The sequence below is a fragment of the Lissotriton vulgaris genome, chromosome 6 (genome assembly GCF_964263255.1).
Source record: "Lissotriton vulgaris chromosome 6, aLisVul1.2, whole genome shotgun sequence".
Taxonomy (NCBI): domain Eukaryota; kingdom Metazoa; phylum Chordata; class Amphibia; order Caudata; family Salamandridae; genus Lissotriton; species Lissotriton vulgaris.
In genome coordinates, this window is record NC_141694.1 from 1,060,791,345 (window position 1) to 1,060,814,505 (window position 23,161).

Genomic DNA, 23,161 nt, shown 5'->3' on the forward strand with positions numbered 1-23,161 from the left:
GGCTGAGTCTTGTAAATAATCTAGTGTGTGTATTTTATGTATAGGGAAATGCACCTATGTTGTAGAGGAGAATTATGCTGATCACCCCTCCTATATGTTCTCCCCTTCTCTAGGTTGCAGCACTTGAAGCAGGACCAATTGGCCTGCCTATCACAGACCAATCAAATCAAGGTTGTATAAAAGTTTTTAATTCACTGTGTAGTACTAGACACCAAGGTCCTGAGGAATTGCTAGATTAGCAAGAAACATGTCGACCTAAACAGAGGGTTGCAGATACCTTCACCACTTACCTCCGTAGCGTCTATCTCCCCTCCCACCGTTTTAACCAAGCAAGTCAGCCACGCCATTAAAAATCCTTGTGGACTAACTTACCTTTTTTAACCACCACCACCTTCTCACGACTACACACTTTTTCTGCCCTCTCACACGCATGCACCATATGGCTGGAACAAAAGATCTCCGCTAAAGAGCCCCTTCGCGGGTGCCCGTCAGACATTGCAGCGCCAGTCTGACGAGGAGCAGGACCCATATGATGAAGCATGACACCTAGCTTGCTGGGTGTGTGAGGGTTCTAGTTCCCAAGAGGGAAATTTCCCTTTCTTCTTTCCCCTTTTGGTTTTCTCTATACACACACACACACACACTTTTCTTTCTTAATCCTACTGGGGAACTTTGTGCTCTATTCTGCTACTTCGTTCTCATTTTGTCAGTTATATGCAAACAACAAAACTGTGTTTAGACTCCAGCCTCTGCATATTTTTGAAGGTAAACTATCCCTAAATCCAGCGAGCTAAAACATATCCTATTAACTTTTACGTTATTTCACAAAATGGTCACTGTTAATGAAGTGCTCTGTGCTCTTTTCCTTGCCCTCGCCCCCAACATGTTCATGCCTCTGGGCTTGGATATACAAAAAACTGTATAGAATTCCGCTATCAACACACTGAGCAATATCAAACTTTAACATGCACACAGTTGTTTGAAGAATGGTACAAGCATGGATTTGTTCTGTGCCAAAGTATGCAAGTACCTAAGGATCGTGACAGTTTCAACCATCCCTCCATGCTGACCCAGCATCTCGACACCACGCCATGCATGGCCTTACATTGATCGGCAGACCCTTGTATGTATGGCATATTATGGATGTAATATTACATACAATGTACGGAGAGATTATGGTTTTAAGACTCAACAAACACATTCACCGTGTATATATAGGTTTCACTCTGCCGCCTATTTATTTAATTGATACTATATACACTGTTTATTGTCAAAATACACAATTCTTGATTAAATACGAATGAAATGACATGAGGGACTTTTAACTTCGCTTCAGTAAAATTCAAGCCATCTTTAATTTTGCCTCTCCCCCGCCCCGAATTTTTCTATACTAGATCAAACACATACAGGTGCAATAATTTTCTGAGCTCCCTGTTAAAGAAAGATCTCGCTTTAAAACTATCTGGCTCGGTAATAAATCCATTCACAGCTCAAGCCCTACTTTCTTAACAAACAACAATTCTAACATCCCATCTGTGGCTCAAGAAAAGCCTCCCAATGCAATCATCAAATTGCCCCATTTCAGGAATAGCAGATTTGGTGCACAGTTCTGTACTGCAAATTTGAGCCTCGGTACATCAGAAAAGTATGAAAAATTGACAGAGAGGCACAGTGCTAAGCTAAGGCACAGGGACTTTCTACACTGTGGCCCACATATGGAAAATTCAGCCAAAAAAAATCCCACGTTACTGACCACCAACAATTTTGCAAGCAATTGTATACCAATGTGCTTCACAATATTAAGGAATTCATTAAAAATCCATTAAGGTTCTGCCCAATGGTCAGCCTAACTGGAGGCGCCACTGTAATACCCTCCCATATTTTGCAATTTTACACAATGGCAGATTTTATATCTGAATATAATTCACAGTAAATAATTCACACTTCTGTGTCTCAAAGCTGTAAAATGCCCTTCAGTATTGATTGTGTGTGCAAGCTGATGCTCCACTGAGGTAACTATTCCGTGCTGAAACATCGAATGTAATAAGGAACACATTCTTTGTTTTTTTAGCAACTGTTTTTTTCTTGGCATTTTTTAATTATATCATACAATGCAAGTGTGAGGATCTGGGTGTATTATATAATATGGCTCTGGGGCCTTATTGTGAAATACATTCACAAAACCTTTGTTGAGTTCAGTCAGGCTCGTATGAACAACCTTAAACTCAACCCTGGGTAGCTATGGCTTTTGAGCAGCAAGACTTGAACAAAGGATCTTAGTGTAAAGCATTAATAGTACCAAACAACGAAATAAGAAAGCCACACGCTAAAGAAACACAACAACAATTTGTAAAAAAACCAGGAGTATATTTATGAATTTTCAGAGTGCAAGATGGGCAAAATAGACAAGAGGGTTACGGAGGTATGATTTTTCAAAGGTGTTATCACTTTTAATTCCAACTGCAAACCAGCATTGGTCAACAAAAAGTTTGGCAAAAGTTAGTTTGTCTGCTCCAGCCTGGCTTGGGCGATCAAATCCAGCAAGATTAAGGTCTAAGGGGCCAATTGAGTAGGTTTGACAGTTACCTGGCCACTATAGTGTTTTCCAGTCCAGTTCCAACATTTACAGCACAACCTCTATAGACTATAATGGAGTGGTCCTGATGCTGGGGAGGCAAGATGAAAAGATGCTCAAAGATGCTACGGTTGCGATGCGGACACAGGGGTGCCTTTGCGGTAGTTCCTCGGGCCACAGTGATGTTGGACAGCTTTGGCCACAGAGGTCGGGGTCTCACAAAGCCCTCTTTCCAGGAGTAGAAGGACAGCAGCAGCTGGGCTTCTGGTCTCTGGATATAGCAGAACTCTTTAGTTGTGGCTAGTGTCCCTCTAGAGTGGGCAATCCAGACTTTGACGACACTCCCAGGTCCAGCGGAATCAGGTGCAACTTTTGGCCGTCGAAGATTGGTCGCTTAAGGTGCCCAGGAGCAACTAGCAGCAAACCATTTCCGGTGGATAGCAACTTGTCCGTTTGGGCTACTTCAGCTCTTTTTGCCAAGCTAGGAGCCACAGGCACAGTCCAAATTCTGGTATCCCAAAGTGCAACAAGTGTAGACCAGAGGATGGTGCAGCCTTCCTTTGCACAGTTTCAGTGCAGCCTCTCTTTGCACAGTTCCAGGGGCAACAGGGCAGTCCTTTGCTCCTCTTTCCAAATCCAGCCTGATCTAAGAGTCCTCTGTGCCCGGGGGTGTCCTTTTTATCCCAATTAAGTGCCCTGAGGGGACCATGCGGTTACGAGCCAATGGGTCATCAGGCCCCTCAATCTGGGTGACTACTTTCTGCGCTGTGTGACATTCGGCAATCCCAGAGTGCACCATTCGGGCCTCTCCCAAGATGTCTGCACTCTTCCTTGTTTGTAAGGAGCACAGTAGCCCACACTAGCAATGTGGCTATCTGTGGGTTATACGCCCGAGGAAAAAACAGCTTGGGCATTAGTCTTCCCTCCATGTCTAGGTCTTCAGCTTGTCTACCTAAACAAAGGGCAGCCCCTCTGGAGAGTTAGAACTATTTAACCACAAACAGCTGCATCCCCTTTGAATCTCGCCTTTTGGGCTAACACCGAGGGCTTCTTGCAAAGGGGAGGAGACACCTCCCCCTGCAGCAGGCGGTGTTTGATACGGCGGCAGATCCTTCTCTTTCCTTGCCACCAAGACCTGGAACATCCACCCCACCCACCTACGGCAGACCCAAGACCTACTCACATTAAGAAGTCTCCTCAAGACCTGGCTCTTCGAGCTGTAGCAGCACCCCCTCACCCCAAGAGCCTTGAGACCCTCACGGGTAAGTAGTGCGCTTTACAAATACTGTGATTGATTGATTGATACGGTTGAGTATGTGAGAGTTCATAGTCTGCTTGAAGACTTAGAAATAACCCGATCGCTCAGTCTTCCAATCAGGTCCCACCTAGGAAGTACCTTCAACCTGTACACCTTTCAACATAGACCCTCATTCATAGCGAAGTTTCAATCGTGACCCCAACCTTTCCATCACAGGTGTGACGTGCACTATCCCACGCAGTCAGTGCTGCCCGTGCAGATGAATACAGGGTTGCTATCTCTTTACCATCCTAAAAGTAGTGCTCCCAGGTGGGCTCGACTATGGCACGTATATCCAGTCAGACCACCAGGGCTTCTTGCAGGGCATGTATTCAGTCACTAATGGTCCTGGAAGGCCCGGTAAAATGTGGTAAGGCAATCCCCTGTTGTATGCAGTTCAATAGAGGTTTTTAAGGCTATCTGGGAGGGTTGTTCAGTTCCACATCGACAGTCTCACCTCTCTGTCAAGAAAGAGTCAGGTATCAGGAAGAGTGAATTCTGCATAGCATACAGGTGTTTTGGTAGAGTGATATTTTAAAAATGCCCGCTCTGGCAAGAAGTGTCAGTGGCGGCTATGCCAAATGAAAGTATAATTTTGCTTGTCCACCAGCGTTTGCTCCAGGTTGGTCTTCCAGAACTCCTCTGGATTCATGGTAAAAAAAAGATACCTATGTATTTGAAGCAATGATCTACCACTCGTAGTGTCTGGACAATATCTCCCGGGTCCCAGAATCCAACCGATAGAGTACTTACTAATGCCAGTTTATTCTGAATCAGGAGTAATCTCCAGGAAGGGACTCAACATCCTTCTGGGGTCTGGTATGGATAGGAGGACATTGTCAGAGCAGAGGGCGAATGTTTCCTTTTCCCAGTTCGCCAAGGCACGGCCACCACTAGTTTCTCTATCCGATCAAATCCAAGCAGCTTAAGGCTCAATGCGCCAGAGAAGCAGGAGGGGGACACAGGGGCATCTCTGCCTGGTCACTCTCTCAGGTTGGAATGTCTCAGACACTGCCTCGTATATTCATACCGCAGCTGTAGGCTCCGCATACAGCAAGGCCACTCAGTTCTGGAGCGTCTCAAGACCAGAGAGAGATAGGACCAGTGGATTGAATTGGATGCTCTCAGAATAAGAAGACACCACGGCCAGGGGGGACCCTGATTTCCTTTACTACATAAAGCCATATATGTAGCCTCTTGAGGTTCTGTTGGGTAGCTGTTTAGGGCATAAATCCACTCTGGTCATATTGAATGAGCAATATTATTACTTTATTGAATGTACAGGTCAGTATGGAGGCCAATAGCTTAGCCTCAACATTTAGGAGAGATTTTGTGCAGCAGGACCCACAGTACGTTCTCAGCTTGTCGTCTTTGTATTTTACATGATCAGTGCATGTTGAAGAGCAGAGGGCAGTCACCCCTGTGCTCGGGCATCTTCGAACATTTGTAGTAGGTGCAGGCCCCTCCAGTGCAGACAGTCCCTTGAACAGTGCCAATGGGACTGTTGAGTCCCAGTGTTTTCCTACTTCGCCTAGCTGTGAAAGCTATAATGGGCAAACTCCTGGGCTATGTCCTCACTTAGTGTTAGGGTTCCACATGTCAGGGTGAGGAGTTCTCACACCCATCGTGCCTCTTCTTACCTGCAACTTAACCAGACAGGTAAGTGCTCAGCTTTATCACCCAAGTCCTATTGTTTCCTCTGAGTTGTTAAAAAGAGACAGTGGGCCGCACACTCCACCTTGTCACGATACTACAGCCCGGCAATGTCCAACTGTTGAAGACCACTCGCCCCAGGCAGCGAGACAACCTTCCTGAAGATCCAGGATGCGCTCTTCAAGGGTGACATGCCTGTCCACCGTGGCCCCCTTTTTTATGCAGTGGCAACATTTGTATTTTATCCCTTGGGACTGACTTATAGGCCTCCCACACAATAATAAGCAAGTTCATTAAGTGATTGTTTTCTTCAAAGTATGTCACCAAGCCTAGTTATATCTGCTTCACAGATCCTGGGTCTTGAAGTTCCTAAGCACTGAGACTCCAACATCTACTCTCCTTCCGCCCTGCACTGCCCAGGGTGATCAGCAGCGGCGAGTGGCTGGAGAAACCGGTTGGAAATGGGCCTTCCAAACGGCTGGGTTTTCACCAGCAGGTGTAAACTGGTAGTCTTGTCTGGAGAATGTTCCGCAGGATCCAGACAAGAATGTGTATGTTCTAACTCTGCGGTAACTTAGCCTTCAGAGTTCTGCCAGACCAAGCAACCTGGCGGACTGGGACAGTGGAGTGTGCTGTGGGTCCCTGTCAGACAGTGACCTTATTCTTTCTATGTCCTGGGCCATAGTACCATTAAAGCCCCCACTCACTATCTGTAGGGTGTCACCGGCTTCCAGTATCATTGGGCCTATTTTCTCTAATGTGTCCTTCTGCAGGTGAGGAGCATATAAGTTGATAAGGGTGTAGCCATAAGTATCTCTAGTCCCTTGTGTCTCAAGAATAGTGCTGCTTGGTCCAACCAGACCATAGTGGTTTTGAAGGGGAAAGAAGGTCTATTTTTTTGCTAGGATCGCCACTCCCCTGGATTCTAGTCAGAATTCAGCATGCCCAAGGGAAACATATTTGCCCTTTCCCAGGAACCTACAAGTCTGTCCCCAACAGGCGTGTCTCTTGCAGGAAGATACTGCCTGGAACAACCGGCTTGCTAGATTAGGCCACGACTCCCGGTGTATTCATGTTGTTCCCCAGGCAATTCACATTCCAAGTGAGAATTTTGATGCTTCCAGCCTCATGGTCAGCCATTATCTATCAACACTTCACTATCCATCGCCAGGACGCCCTCACCCTCTATTCCACACCCAGCTGCATGTCAGCATCATGATGCTTGTGTCTGCTCAGCAACCTAAAAACTGTGCTGTCACGCCCTCCCTACACCCTAATTTTCCTGGACATAAGCCAAATAGTGTTTAACACCCAACTTAGGACATGTCTGTCGCCAACCCCCTTTAACAGCTAAATACAAGTAGCAAACTGTAATACAATAATCATCTGTGCTGCGGAGCTGTTGTGTAAAGGCCCCTTGTGAGTGGGCCTAGACAGTCAGAAGAGTTTGCTGCCCACTCTCCAGTCTTTACTGGGAACAGAAGGACCCTCTCCCCTTCCCCACTGCAGCGGTTAGTCCACTTAGCAAGAATAAAAGTCTTACAGAGATCATAAAGGAGGTTTCAGTCCCCAGCTGCTGGCATACAGTGTTTCCGTGTCTCATGGCAGCTAGTAGCCCCCTATCCCAGTCTCCATTAGATGGGTAGTCCTGGTGTCCAGAACTAGCAGAGACCGCCGCAGCCCAATGTATCTGCTGCCATTGGTGTCACCTCCGAATCTTGTCGAAGAAGTAGTTCATCGTTCTTTAGTAAGCCTAGCTCATCTCAGGAGTGATCTGAACTGCTCCACAATGTTGGCCACTGAAAATTCCTGTAGCTCACCATCTCAGCCACAACTTCTACCCTTTCTGTTTTCGTCTGATGATTTGTGGTTTCCCAGGTATCCTAGTCCTGTGTCTCACTACCCACTTTTGCCTCTTGGGTTCCATTACATGCCAGCCCTCTGCCTCTGTCATCGGTGCCCCATTCTGTCCCCGCCTTCGACAGGCTTCTTCTGGCATTGTGACGAAGAAGGGAGGTTTTGTCTTTATCCCCTCAGAGTTTCGCTGCATAGACAAAGAACGTAGTTTAGGCCTATCTGGTGGAGCTTTGCTTTGACTTGGATGAAGGAGTTCTGTTTTTGTTGGACAATGACGGTGTTATCTGGGAACAGATGTACCTTTTAGCCCTCCACCATCCATGGGCTATGCGATCGTGCCACCTGAAGGATGTGATCCCAGTCTCAATAATTTAATAGACTAGTGTCCTTGAGGCAAGGTGGGGCACCCGGAGGGTGCACAGGAACTTGATGCACTCTCTCCACTGTGAAGAATAGTAAAGGGGTTGCAATTGTAAATGTGTTGTATGAGCATTTCTCAAGAGACAGTCTTACGATCTATCCTTCAATATGCTCTGCATCTTCTGTTGACTCGTGTAGGTATGCCACACCCCATATCAGCTTCCCGAGGTGCGTTTTCATGTCTTCTACATCCGGGTCAATCTGCGTTAGTCTCATTTCTACAGTGGTCACTCTGGCCACTAATTATTTATAATCCATCCTAAGGAGACCCATGTCAGTGACCACCCCATCGATCATGGCCTCAAGTGTCCCTTTCATATCTGAGATTGCCCCTAAGATCTTACCAAACCACAGTCTGCCTGTGGAAGGCCACCTTCAAAGATCTGAGAGTGGGCTAAGCTGGGGTATTCTCTGGATGCACCCTGTGGTGAGTATATTTGATTGGCAGAACGTTATCAGTCATTGATTTCCCCATGTTAGCACCGGTCTCTCTACAGCCCCGAATGCGATGTGGCTGTGTGTTTTTACTGGTTACTGACATGGCTATGGGTACAGCACAACTTCCAACACTATCACTCAGGCCCTGTTGGTGTTGGGACCTTGCATCCCCTCTAGGGGGTACTCCCTGTGGGTTAATCACTCTTCTCAGGCCATCAGGTCTTCTCACAACTCACTAGCCCTTCGGGAGACCCAGCCTTCAGGCCTGGCTAGGCTCCTAGCACTCCAATCAGTGCCTGTGCAGTAGCTAACGTGCTGTCAGTCTATACTCCGGGGGTCCTGGGGCAAAACAGACCAATTGTGACTCTTATCCTGCTTCAACCTGGCTCATCCTCGCACAGTGCCCGTCCAGATCTTAGGCGCACCCCGCGTGTCTTAGGGTTTTGACTCCCACTGTTGCGGCATGGGGATGGGGGAGGAGCCACTTCACCTACTGGGCCGTCGGCCCCTCAGATGACAGAAATGTGGCCATGCTGCTTTACTTCTCTTCTCCCTGGGACACCATTTTGGGTCTGCTTGCCCGCATCAGGGTAGTGACCCATATGAGGCCAATCCCACTCTGTGTTGTCCAGGGGCAGAGTAGACAGGTCACAGCGCCTGTCCGGATTCCCAGCAGCTCTTCCTCTCATGGTGCCCCTCCAAGGTCTGGGAGGCCTGTTGCGTTTCCCAGGGTGCTGGCACCACGCAGCAATATAGTTAAGGCTCCAGATTTTGCATGCAGCAGGCAGGACAAACAATGGAGGGAAGGGCTGCCTCACTCCTCTCAGTAGACCATCAACACCACAGGGGAGGGCTGTGTGGCTTCACTGCTTTACTTCCTAGATGCCCCTGGGACACCATTTTGGATTAGTTACTCCTGCCTGCAGATGGGCTGTCTCAGCCAAACTACAATCCCTCGAGCCAACGGTGAGCACCCAAGGCCCTCAGTGGGGGAGGCTCTGTTGTGTGGGATAATGCAGTAGTCAGGTCGTACCACTGGAGGGCAGGTGAACACGTCTGATTCCATTGCGGTCTTAGCCAACCAGGAGCACATTCTTAAGCTTACTGAGGCTGGTACTGGACCGGATGTATGACGTTACAACGCATACATTCACAACGCATACCATCACAACGCAAGCCATTACAACGCAGGATCCATTACAACGCAGGATCCATTACAACGCAGGATCCATTACAACGCAGATGCTAATACAAAGCATGCCATTACAATGCAAGTATAGGTAAGTATATAATTTAATGAATATTAATTTAAATTTAAATTAATTACAATTTTTTAAAATAATTTAATTAAATTAATTTTAATTTTTAATTAATAAAATATAATTTTTTATTCTAAATCCAGGGGGGTGTAATAGTAGGGTAAGTGTTGGATAGTGTAGGGGTAAAAATTACTATTCTAACTCCAGGGGGGTGTAATAGTAGGGTAAGTGCTGGATAGTGTAGGGGTAAAAATTACTATTCTAAACTCCAGGGTGGTGTAAAAGTAGGGTAAGTGCTGGATAGTGTAGGGGTAAAAATTACTATTCTAACTCCAGGGGGGTGTAATAGTGGGGTAAGTGCTGGATAGTGTAGGGGTACAAATTACTATTCTAACTCCAGGGGGGTGTAATAGTAGGGTAAGTGCTGGATAGTGTAGGGGTAAAAATTACTATTCTAACTACAGGGGGGTGTAATAGTAGGGTAAGTGTAGGATAGTATTATAGTATAAATAAAATTATATGAAATTAAAATAATCAAAATTATTATAATAAATTATAATTATTTTAAGAAAATTAATTAAAACATTTAAATTAAATCTAAATTAAAATAATATTAATACAATTATATACTTACCTATACTTACGTTGTAATGGCATGCGTTGTAATAGCATCTGCGTTGTAATGGCATGTGTTGTAATGGCATGCGTTGTAATGGATCCTGCGTTGTAAAAGTTGCGTTGTGATGGTAGTGCGTTATAAAGGTTGCGTTGTGATGGATGTTTCCGGTTACGGGACCTTGGATCTCAAAGTCAAAGCCTGACATAAAGAAGCAAGGTGCGTGTAGGCGTTGTAGAATTTTCTCAAACATTTGTCTGTTCTACTAACAGAAGTGCAAATATAATTGCAGAAAATACAAATAGATCACTACTCAAACACGATATACTTCCAGTGATCAGAATAAAGAATGTACTGATACTGCGACAGGCATTGAGAGAACTCCAGTTTGGATCTCATAGCAGAAGGTTGAGGTTATGAAACATATGTGTTTCTCAACCTAACTTTTAATGTGGCAGCTTTCATAGCTTTGGATGAAAATTCCTGGATTTTAAGTAGAGACCAGGGAATGTTGACATTGATAGCCAATTCAAGCTCAAGTTCTCAACTGTCATTGCATAGAGGAACACTTATGAGCACAAGAGGAAACTGCTCACAGGAAATACAACAGAGTGAAAGGGGCTTTCGGCTATGCCAACCTTTTTCAGTGATTGTGACAGTGACATGTACCTTTTGGTTGTCCACTATGGCAAAAGTTTGTATTTTGCCCTTTGTGACTTGGTTTTTGTTACAGCATGCTTTAACCAGGCAAATATAATGATATTACTCTTAAGAAAACTGTGGGGAAATGCCACTACATTGCATTTATAAAACATTGCATTCTTGCTGTACTGTGAAGGGGGATGTTAAAAATACCAAACCTGATGGGTCTTGCTTTATTAACCCAACATGAATTAAATATTCAGTTAGAACTGCTACGATCTGAAACTGATCTGTAGTGTACGTGGCACACATGTCACTGTAAAATGCTCTGAGATCTTTGTGTCCCAAATTTGTTGCATGGGCTATTGAGTGATGAAGATGTCCGTGACCTTTTTCAGAAATGATTGTAAGCACAAAAGGCTAGAATTCAATGAAATACACTTGAAGGCACCGCCTCCCCACTGGTGACCCAACAACAGGAGTTCAAAATAAAAGGCTTAGACAGGGACTCTTTCAACTAACAGCAGCACTTACGCCAAAGGTGATGATTTGTTACATAGCATGGAAACCCTCATGGTGAACTTTGTTTTTGCTAATGCGGAAAATGAGATGCCGATTAGGAATTTGATCAAGCTACAGCGTTTTTAGTTAAATGACCTCCCTGTTCAGCTCATCTACTTAATGTCTAGATGACAATGCCGAGCCTAGCATTCCTGCTCGTATGTTTGCTGCCAAATGCACATCTTGGGTATAGGGAAAATATGGTAGGTAGAAAAAGGAGGCAGATAGCACAAAATATTAAGGGTGGAGTCTTAAAAGAAGACCTACTATAACAGCAGCACTCCAAATGACAGTTTGCCTTATCACCTGAATAAATGCTTCAATCCAACACTAAAAGTAAATGCTAAAGGATGAACAGTTGCAGCCAATTAGCCTTCAAAAATTGGATATCCTTTACCATACAAGGCATATGCTTAAAAATGAGATTCTGCTCACTTGCAATGCATGGCGAAGTGATAGTCAAAGTTCTCTTAAACTAAGACATACTAAAACTGGCTCAATCTCCACTGGATGTTCAAAACATGTGAAATGAGCATTAGTGGAGAAGTGAGTGTAAATTTCTGATTGACAACTTGTGAATTGATGATGGTATAACTCTTCTATGGCAAGAGGGGCTGTGGTTGCCATTATAGAATTAAAAATCACTCGAATTCGTCATCACACACATGGCCAATGCTGAAGGAAAAAAATAATATCACTGAAGTGCAAAAGAGAACATCCTATAAGTCTCTATTTGAATGCAATCTCCAATATTTGATTGGGCTTGAATTGTAAAGTGTATAACAAGATTTTCTGTCAATCAAGAGCATGCAAGGAACCGTGAATTAACATTAAACACACATAAAATGTATTTCTATTCCCCACTGACAAGGATTGGACAGGTCGAAATACCAATTTGCACCTAACCTAGCAACAAAAAATAAAACCAGACGTTTGAAAGTAAATAATTGTGATCATTTAGATGTTACCAAATAAGTAGAGACATTACTGCAATATATTTTTTATAGAAAATCAAGACTGCTGTTTTGTGCATTGCTCTTTAAAACGGTTTAATTATTGTGGACACATAAAGAGTAAACTTGCCTGCTGTTGCTATTTGGAATTACATTTCTAACACGGTCAATGGATTACATGCAGCATGAAGACAATCTACTGGATTGCGATTATATTATTGCACGGTACTGTGAGTTTTTGTAAGGGATCTTTTCATGGTATGCAAGGTGCATTTGGGCTATAATGTTCCTAAAAACTACATTCCAATTAAACTATACTTTTGCATCAGCTACCCGGAGAGCTCAGAAACAACTCAAAGTACTTACGACGCAGCAAGTTACTAGCAGCCACACAATGAAATTCTTCCATCCCTGATGGAACCGGATTACCAATGCAGGATTAATACAAGATTTGTCCTATCTAGCTGCTTGCTTGTGAATCAAAGTCAATAAAAAACGCTACAATGGAGACAGGAAATAGGCATGCAATCCAAATAACCATCAAGCAAAAAAAAATCATGAAAAAAATAAGAAGCAAAGCCATTGGAAGTGGTTAAGAATGTAGTTTATGCACAATAGGCAACGGCTAACAACATTTGAAACAAAAGTGAACTTCACACTGACCTTTTGGTGAGGATGAAGAGGGCCCAGCGATTAATAAATAAAGAGATCAATTACTGTCTGGTTGGAATCCATATCATGAAAAGGTAACCTATTTATTTTTTTAGTAGGTTAGTTAGTTTATCCTCATACTGTCCAATACTGCACAGATTTCATGGAAACAAAATATCAATGGGTTTGAAATATATGCGTGTCACCTAGCAACAAAGACGAGAATTATAAATGTAAGAAGCAGTAGAAACAAAGAGAAGACACAATCAACCCAGGGGGCACCAACCACAGGTCTTGGGCAGCGCAGAAAAGATGCACGTTTTACAGATATTCATTCCTCACAAGGTATTGCCTTTGCATCACGTATGTTGTCTCAACAGGTGAGCGGATTAATCAGCTATGCATAGGACTCATTGACAAACAATTACAGATTATTCTTCACCCCATGTCAGATGTGCATCACTTCAGGCGATCGACAACATTGAACAAGCGTTACCACTGGTCCGATTAAAACGCATTACACTAAGATCAATAGGGAAGTTTCCTCCCTTTTATTCCCACAACGCTCAATGACCCGTGCCCACAAATAGTTACATTCATAAATGTTATCCACACAAATTCTGAGATAAAACAGAAGGGTATTCCGCCTTCTGTAATACTTATTGTGCGCAAAAATGTAAATCCTTGCTTTTTCTTTCCCCCCAAAAAAACGATTATAAATTATCTTGCTGACTTGAACTTCTGGAGCAGGCACAGCACCTGAAGTAGTACACAGTAAATAGTAAGGTACGAAATACAGCACACTGTAGGTATATGTGGAGCACAGGAAAGGAACCCAGTGCTTTGGAGGCAGACTAAAGTCCTAAAGAGAGACGACTACAGCAACTGGGTAGGCTATCGGGTGCCGGGTCTAATCTGGCAAAAAACACAGTTGATGGACAGAATGTAGAACAATGTCATACATTCACCCCAGTACAAGGATCTGGGCCTAAATCCATCGTTTTTTTGCACTCCACACCACCCTGGGTTAGACACTGGCTATATGCAAATCAGCTCTGACCCTGTGCCTCATGGGAACAGTCCAGTCCGAACTACCAAGCCATGTCTTTCCCAGACCGGAATCAAGCATTCAAGGACCGGTTTCTGGCTATCAGCCTTCATCAGCCTGGATAGCTTGACTCCAGTGGTGTGGAGAGCCTGGGACTCACGCCTGAGTATACCCAGCACACTCGGGTGAAAATTGCAAAAAACACAGTTGATGGACAGAATGTAGAACAATGTCATACATTCACCCCAGTACAAGGATCTGGGCCTAAATCCATCGTTTTTTTGCACTCCACACCACCCTGGGTTAGACACTGGCTATATGCAAATCAGCTCTGACCCTGTGCCTCATGGGAACAGTCCAGTCCGAACTACCAAGCCATGTCTTTTCCAGACCGGAATCAAGCATCCAAGGACCGGTTTCTGGCTATCAGCCTTCATCAGCCTGGATAGCTTGACTCCAGTGGTGTGGAGAGCCTGGGACTCACGTCTGAGTATACCCAGCACACTCGGGGTGAAAATAGCAAAAAACACAGTTGATGGACAGAATGTAGAACAATGTCATACATTCTGGCAGCACATGCAGTATTCATAATATATATATATATATATATATATATATATATATATATATATATATATATATATATACCATCCATTTCTTTTGGGAGCAGCTGCAAACAGGAGACGCAGGGAGGACAGTCACCTTCAGTTCGTGTTCAGACAGACCGGTTTCGGGAGTCTATCCTTTCTTCAATGGCTTCTGCTCAACAATGCTGGTGCAGTATGCACTCGTGAATTATAGCGCCTGCCTCCAAGGGCGTGGTCAAATACACTAGCTTTCTGGGTCTTGTAGTGCATACATTTTTGCCTCGTGTGAGTTCAACATTGTGGCAGTCAGTGAATAAATGATATATATATATATATATATATATATAGATATATATATATACACAAATTTAAGCACACTAACATTGCATCCAAGTGCCCATTTGCCTGCTTCCACTGCTTTCCGAATTCAAAGTGTGTATAAGTACACCAACAATTTCTGCACCAAAAGAAATGGAAATTATGGCTACTTTGGATTTTGGTCAAATAAATCAATAGAATAACAAATATGATGGAGAAATCTGTTTACACCCAGCAGCTCACTGGTAAAGTAATCAGAAGGGCAAAATGAAATTTCACTCTTCGGAAGATCCATGTAGATAGTGCTGTAAGGACAGGTCACAAACGCATAGCATTTTTAAACTGCAGAAAGTTAGTGGCAAGAATTGTAATGAAAACGAGTTATATTAAAAAAAGGGAGTAGTAAAAGCAGGACGGTAAAATTAAGGTAATGCTAAGGATACGATAAAGACCATTAACGTTGAACGTACAGGCTGGATGGCTAGTCACCAACTCCATGTCAAACACCAAGTTTGAAATCCCCCAAACCTATGATGTTTTCTTTAAGTGGATAATAACACCTATAACAAACATCTAAAGTGACAAAACTCTGGTGGAAAAGTTGCATAAGGAGCTGTGTGTGCGTTCATTGCTGCACCAGGAATTTATATAATGTTTTAAAGATGATGCTAACTTTTCGCATTATCATTCTTTTGGTTAAAAGGCAATGAGGAGCTACTTGGCCAACAGGAAAACGAATAAGTCTGGACACACTGGTGCACCGGACAGGAAAACAGAGTAAGTGTATCGTCATTCATGTGAGATGAATTTGGGTAATTTCATGAAACTCACCCTACCAGAAGAACAAATCTACTGGTATGGGCGTCACCATGGGGCGTGCTACCTCAGCACCCTAAGGGTAAATGAAATTAAGGGCCAGCAATGAAGAAAACATGACAGAATGGAAATTAAATAAAAGAAACAAATTGCCTAGATTGTAAAAGGCAATGGAATATTCACAAATATCCTACGGCAATTTAACATAAGAACAAAGTGAGCAGATCAAGAGTTGAATGGCAGTGTTGTCAAATTAGTATTCTATTAATTGTGGTCCACCACATCTAAACTACTAGGCAACAAAAACATGGTCACGGTTAAAGAATTAGAGACTTGCAGTATGAGAATAGTGAGAGCAGGAAATCTGAGAAACAACTCCAGACTTAATCGGTGACAATGCTGAAACAGGAGATAATGTGTATGTCTGAAGTGGTAATGGCAGACATGATTGCCGAACGGGCCTTTGCTGCAATTACACATACGGGAATTGGGGCAGAATTTGTGAACTCAAGGTAGGCCCTTCGATCAAACTCGTGGGTAAAATGATCACTTACCCAAATTCTTTCCTTACTACCTTCAAGTTTTCAGATCGTAGACTAATATGGTAAATACAATCCGCGAGCTTTTAACTCCTCACAGATCCGTTAACTGCACCTCACAGAGCAACATTGCTCAAAACTTGATCTGTACCCCTGATAAACAAGTCAGCAAAAAAGAGAAACGCCACATCATTACACAAAACAAACAATCAAACGCTGAACAGATCTGTCTGTAGTGTGATATTTCTGTCGAAAGATGAAGAAATAAATAAACAGAAAAAAACACCTGGTTGCTTCTGCGAAAAATGTCACTAACACCTACCAAATACTCTGCAGGTGTGTCTTGAAAAAGAGATAGCTGTTAATTACATGAGTAGACCAAGCTCCACTTGCAACAGCGGGCTGCTCTAATGAGCAATAATAAATCAGTGCAATGGCAGGGGCTGAATGTTATGCTTCGAGGGGATAGCAATAATCTGGAGTGGACAAAAAGCGCTAATTTCAAAAGAGCACAGTATCTACAGTCCTGCTGGCTGCACTAACTCGCGAACCTGGTGCATCCAATTGCTAACATGGAATATTCCCAGACGGATGTATGTGCTCAAGATGCTCCTTCCCCCTTTTAGGGGGGCCCTGCCCACTGTGATGGATGCAGATGGGAAAGCAATATCTCCTTCCATCCCGATCCCGCATGTGACCTCTCCTCCAACTCTGTCGCCGGCTGATACAAAAAAAAACGGGGCAACCGAACTACTTAACATAAAAACAAATTGGTTTCTTACCAGAGATTATTTAACTTTCTTTTTTTTTTTATTAATCAATGACAGTTTAGTTAAAATACAATATTACGTTAAATTCAAAGCACTAACATTGGAAGCCAACATGCTTGTAATCTGCAAAGTTAAGCGTAATGACGCACCAAGAGAGAGGTCAGTTTAGTCCAGACGCCGCCATACATGCTAGGGGCATTTTAATGGGAAACAGATCCGGGAGCCAGAAAGACGTTTAAGGATCAGATGGATTCCAGACACGTTAGATAGCGGACATCTCTCTTAAAATGATCTCGAAGAAACCAACAAGCCACGCGGGCCGCAAAAGGAAGCAGAAAAGATTCCTGGAAAAAGTGGTAAAAAGCATAAGTCCCATCTTCTGCCTTTTCCTTTCATCTTCGCCCACTACTCCTCCTCCTCGCAGCTTGACTGGGACGTGGCTATTTCCAGTTGGGCAGAGAATGATCAACCGGCAAAGGCTGTCTGCTTCACACGCCCCCTTTCCCGTGAGGTGACAGCAATCGTGGCCCCAGTGCCACCCGGAACAAAGACCCACTGAGCCGGTCAGACCGATTAGCGTCGTCTCTTAGCTAGCCCAGAGGGCGCTGGCAGTTCTGCTGCCGGGCGGTTGTAACACGCACGGCTATCAGGTCACCGGTGGCACAGACAGCGAGCCACCCACCAATCCCTACACAGAATCGGAGGCTGACGCACATCAGGGAAGCGTCCGCAGCCCCCAAAAATGCTTCGCGCTTGGAGGGACTAGCCCACGTTTTACCGTCACTGGGGTAAAATTGAATGTTACTGGTCTGTCACTTTAACATGATGCATCCTGCCCAAGGAGTGTTCGTTTTAAAGATCAACTGTACCTCCTTCTAAACAGAATCCGAAACCCAAACCAGGTGAGAAGTATAGACAAAAAAAGTGTCAGAATGTTTAACATAGGAAAGTAACAACTGACCATGATTTTAAAAGGCAGGGGTATCACAAGGTACAATAAGGGGCACAACAATAGTTGGAGACTAATGTAATGGGCAGAAGTTGGGATCTGTACGTTGCCATTAAGCTGGTCTAATTAAATCGCCAATCTACTTTTTGGGGTGACCGCAGCGCTTTATGAATATATTTGCATTTCGTTCCATTCCAGCGTGTGCACACCATCGGAGCACAGATAAGGATTGTTGCATCGAGAATTACCATAGTATCAAAAGAGATGCACTATGAACCACAGAGCAAGCTAAATGCATTACAGAGGACGCAAGGGATATACAGAAGGGATTACAGCAAAACACACAACAGAATCCAAAACAGTGAGACTGCAGTGTGCAACCTGCAAAAGCCTATATCCAACGAACCAGAGAGTTAATGCGGGATGTCATCTGACAAATGCTGTGAAACAGTTTATGGTAAAGAGCCTTTGCTTGTAAAAGAGAGAGGCCGACTCAAATAAAGATCAAAGCATCACCAGCAAATAACAGTAACACAAACTGCTGAAGAGCTAATCGCACATAATGCAAGTGACACATCAACCACGAAATAATAACATTACTATGGACAAATCAGATTAACAGTCGAATGTGAGGGGGGTTAGCTCGGTGCAGGCCGGGGAGCTCAGTGAGCCAAGCACCCAGTGGCCGAACAGCGACAGATACTCCTAGTTTCTGCCCAGTAGCTCCGCAGGCCGGCGCGGGAGGCACCGGGTGATCACAGTGTCGCCGACAGGCACAGCACTGCCGTGAATTATGGCTGCAGGAGGGAGTCTGTGAGCAATGAACGGGGGGAGAGGGGGCTACGGCTCGGTGTGCAGCCAGCAGCAGGATTGCACAATGATAACGGGAACTGCGGAGCCTGGGGCCGAGTGCCGCCGGAGAGGCAGCGGATGGTGGCGAACAGACAAGAGAAGGGCAGGAGGGGGAGGTAATTGGCCGCAGACTGCCGGAGGAGACGTTGTCAGCTGGAGCGCGAGAAGCCACAGGGGGCAGCAAACGCTGCTCTGCTTTCCTACCTTGTTGCTGCCGCCGCCGCTGCTCGCCACCCCCGAGTACATATAATAGGCGATGCCCAGCACCCAGAGCAGGGCGAAGCAGAGAAGGGCACGGGACTTCCTTCGCATGGTGCGGGCTGCGGACTCCTAGACCCCGGCGCTGCCTCGTCCAGGCCGCGAGGAGGAGCAGGAAGCGAGCGGGGCACGGGGCAAAGGGCGAAGGAAGCCAACAGCCAATCGCAGCCCAGAGGCGGAGCCAGCGCGTCTCCATGGCCACCACACGCCAACCAACCCTTCTGTCTCCCCGAAAGAGACGCAGTATCCACCTTCCTGGGACCAGAGGCCATGCATACTGATGACAGCAGATCTAGCAGCCTCTTTTCGCAGCCCTAGTGATACCCGTGCACCGTGAGAGCAGCAGACACATAGCCATGCTTAAAAGACATGCTTAAAAGACAGAGTGTGCATAGCTGCCTCAATGTCACATGTCATGCTTAGCCGAGTGCAGGTTTGGAATGGGATCACAATTAGGCCCTTTCACAAATTATCAATTGATTAGTCTCATTGGGCACGTTATAGAAATGTTGGGTAATTTTAATATTTTATGGCTTATAGAACCAGTAAAGTGGGAAAAAAGTAGAAGTATAGCGTTTTGACAAGTTGAAAAATAATGGTACAGGAGCCACAACACCTGATCAGATGGGTATTTTAACATCCTAGCATGTAGGAAAATGACAAAAACCAGCCAAATCCGGTATTTTTCCCCTAATCAGTATGTGTTTTTTTAAGGTACACAGTAGGCCATTCTTAAGTCAAGAAGAAGTTTATTTGTTTCATACATCCCCTGGGCACAGAGGTCCTTCTTCCCTCAGTAACTGATGGTCTGTTCTGTGTCCCCTGGATTCTACAATTCAGAATCCAGTGAACATGTCATCCAGCAACAAGGTAACCAAGGTACAGTTGCTAAGATACAACGTATCTTCCTTCCTAATAAAATAAAAAAACAAAACTGAAAGCATAATAATAACAAAAATAAGAAAAATAAAATATTAAATATACAGGAAAAATTTTCATCATGTTCAAACGTAATCCTTCATCCAAATAGGTTTGGATCTAACACGTTTCAACATCTCTGCGTCCTCGGGGTCAGGCGATGAGGGGGGGGGGGAGTCTGAGGTGGGGTGTGGGGAAGCAGTGTAGAGGTCCCCAGTGGCACGCCGATATTCCTTGATGGATATGTTTGTATTTAACTGTGATTCCCAATAGGCCACCTTACATTGTGATGACCGCTGCCTAGATGGCCCTTGCATGCATCTCCTCCTATATTCGGATCAGCACTAGAAATGCCGTTCATGGGGTATTTAGTTCTTGTTAAACCGTTTTATAGTATAGAACTGCAACATGAGAAAACTGGCGTAGACATTGATGACGTTTTATTGATACCTAGAGCACTACTGCAGTTTTCCTTACTCATGTATATGTTTACTTCTGCGCCGCCCTGCCTCCGGGATGTGGGCCGTATTTGGCTGTGTATTGACTCTGGGACTATCTGTCCCTGCTGTTTATGTGTCACCTGGGTTGATGACTGCATGTTTTGTGCCTTTTTACTACCTTCGCCGCAATAAAAAATATTTTTTAAAAAAAAAACACGTTTCAACATCTTGCAATCTTGTGCATTGGATGAATTGGTGTGGAAAGGTACAGAACCTTGGTCCTTTGACCAAACATGTTGCTCTTGCAATCTTGTGCATTGGATGAATTGGTGTGGAAAGGTACAGAACCATGGTCTTTTGACCAAACATCTTGCTTCAACTCATTACATTTGGTCACACTCCTCACATTCCACCGCTTTCCATCGCTCACCCACACACTGTTACCTTCCACCTTTGTGATCTGCTTAGGTTTTGGCCATCTTGATAAGCTTGTTCTTTGATTACCATAAAGGTGTGTTCTTACCCATTCACCAATAGTAAATTTTTTCGTACGTTTTGTAATCCTGTCATTGTGTCTGCATACGTATTTGCTTTGATAATCTTGTACTCTGCACAATAAATTTTCGCTAGTTATTTTTTTTAAATCAGAACTACACATCCACGCTGGCTTTACTTTGGTACATGTTACAAGACCTTTAAGAAGACTAAAAGGCGTCTCTCCAGTAGCTGTATGAGGTGTATTCCGATAACACCATAATATCTCCTTTACTGCATTTTTACAATCATCACCACAAGCATTAGCTAACTGTACACACTCCTTTAACACGCAGTTAAACCTTTCCACAAGGCCATTTTCTCCGAATTTATAAACTGCTGTGGTGAGATGTTTAACTCCAGCTTCCTCTAAGTATTTAGCAAATTGGCCAGCTACAAATTGTGGTCCATTGTCAGTTAGAATGGAATTCGGATAACCTTCCCTGCGAAACACTTCTTTGCAAAAAATCAATCACATTTAAAGCTTTGATATGTTTAACAAATGCAACTTCTGGCCAGTTGGTAAAATAATCCAATAAAACTAGGGCATATTTGTTGTCAATACCAGTGACATAAAAAGGACCACATATGTCAATTGCAACCTTCTACCATGGTTTAGAAGGCAAAATAGTTGGCAATATAGTAGTTTCATAAGACTTGTTTGATTTATCACTGCACATGCATGCTACACAATTACGTACACATCTATCTATGTCTTTGTCCAAGCCAGGCCACCAAAAGTTGTATCTGGCTCTTCTCTTCATACTCATCATGCCACTGTGACCTTCATGTAATAATGTCAACAGTCTGGCACGTAACTTTGAAGGTACCACTAATCTGTCCCCTCTTCTGACGATGCCATCAGCAAAGGATAACTCAGGCCATGTCATTTTATAATCTGAGAGTTCCCCTTTTTTCAAAAGTTAATGGATTTGTATTTGCAGATAAATAAATCATAATTTATTGTAAATTACTATTGTCAAGTACTGCTCATTTCCACTCTTGTTCACTTACAGCCCCTTTGCAAGATTCCTCTACACTTGCCACAAGCCATTCCTCCTTATCCTCTTGATAATCATCATCACTATGAGGTAGGGGTAGGCGAGATAGACAATCAGCATTAATATTTTTGTGGCCAGGCACATATTTCAATTGAAAATCATACTCTTGTAGTCGATACAACCATTTCGCAATCCTTGGCATTGCTCTTGACGCACCCTTGGTAGTAAAGATGTCAATAAGAGGTCTGTGATCAATTCTAAGTACAAATGTTGTCCCCCAAATGAATGTTTTGAAATGATTGACGCCCCACCAGCATGCTAGCGCCTCTTTTTCGATTACTGAATAAGTTGCCTTAACTCCTTTAAGAGTGCGTGAGGCAAAAGCTATGATGCGTTCAACTCCTTCTTTCCTTTGCATAAGTACAGCACCTAAACCATACGCCTTGGTATCTACCACAACAATGGATGCATCACTTGAATCATATGGTTTTAGAGCTACTGCCTTCACTATGTCAGACTTGATTTTATCAAACGCTTGTTGACATACATCTGACCATGCAAATGATGTACCCTTTTTCATTAAAAGTCTTAAATCCTGCACCTTGCTAGCAAAATGCTGAACAAATTTCGAATAATATTCAGCGAGTCCTGAAAAGAATGCAATTGCTCTTTGTTGGAAGGTGCTGGAGCTTTTTCAATGGCTTCTAACAAGTTAATCTTAGGTTTGTCTCCCTCATTAGATATAGTGTGACCCAGATAATCTATCTGTTTGACCCCAAATGTACATTTTTCTGCACACACAGTCAAACCAGCCTCTTGCAATCTGTTTAAAACTTCATTTAACATGTCATTATAGTTGCATAAAGTATCACCACACACCAAAACATCATTTTGAAACACCCGCACATTGTCCACACCCTTTAGAATACTGCTCATCAGCCTCTGAAAAAACGCAGAAGTGGATGCCAATTCAAATGGCATTCATTAAGTTTGAAATGCACATATGGGTGTTATAAATGAAGTTAGGTGTTTAGAATCAGAGTGCAACTGAACCTGATGATAAGCATTAGGTTTTTGTGCTAAAACAATGGGACTAAGCCATTCTGAAGCTTCTTTAGGTTCAATGACTTTAGCTTCACATAACCTATTTAATTCTTCTTTGAGTTGAGTGCGCAATACAAATGGAACATTTCTGACTTTATGGACAAC

General features: G+C 43.8%; 1 protein-coding gene across 1 annotated transcript in view; it reads right to left on the reverse strand.

The window, feature by feature from the left end:
* Nucleotides 1-19,186, reverse strand: part of GALNT2 (polypeptide N-acetylgalactosaminyltransferase 2) — an 810,495-nt gene extending 791,309 nt beyond the window's left edge. The window contains exon 1 of the mRNA XM_086927129.1: nt 19,006-19,186. Coding sequence (XP_086783255.1) covers nt 19,006-19,113 — 108 coding nt within the window. The 5' untranslated portion in view covers nt 19,114-19,186. The remainder of the gene's footprint in view (nt 1-19,005) is intronic.
* Between the last annotated feature and the right edge of the window lie 3,975 nt (nt 19,187-23,161).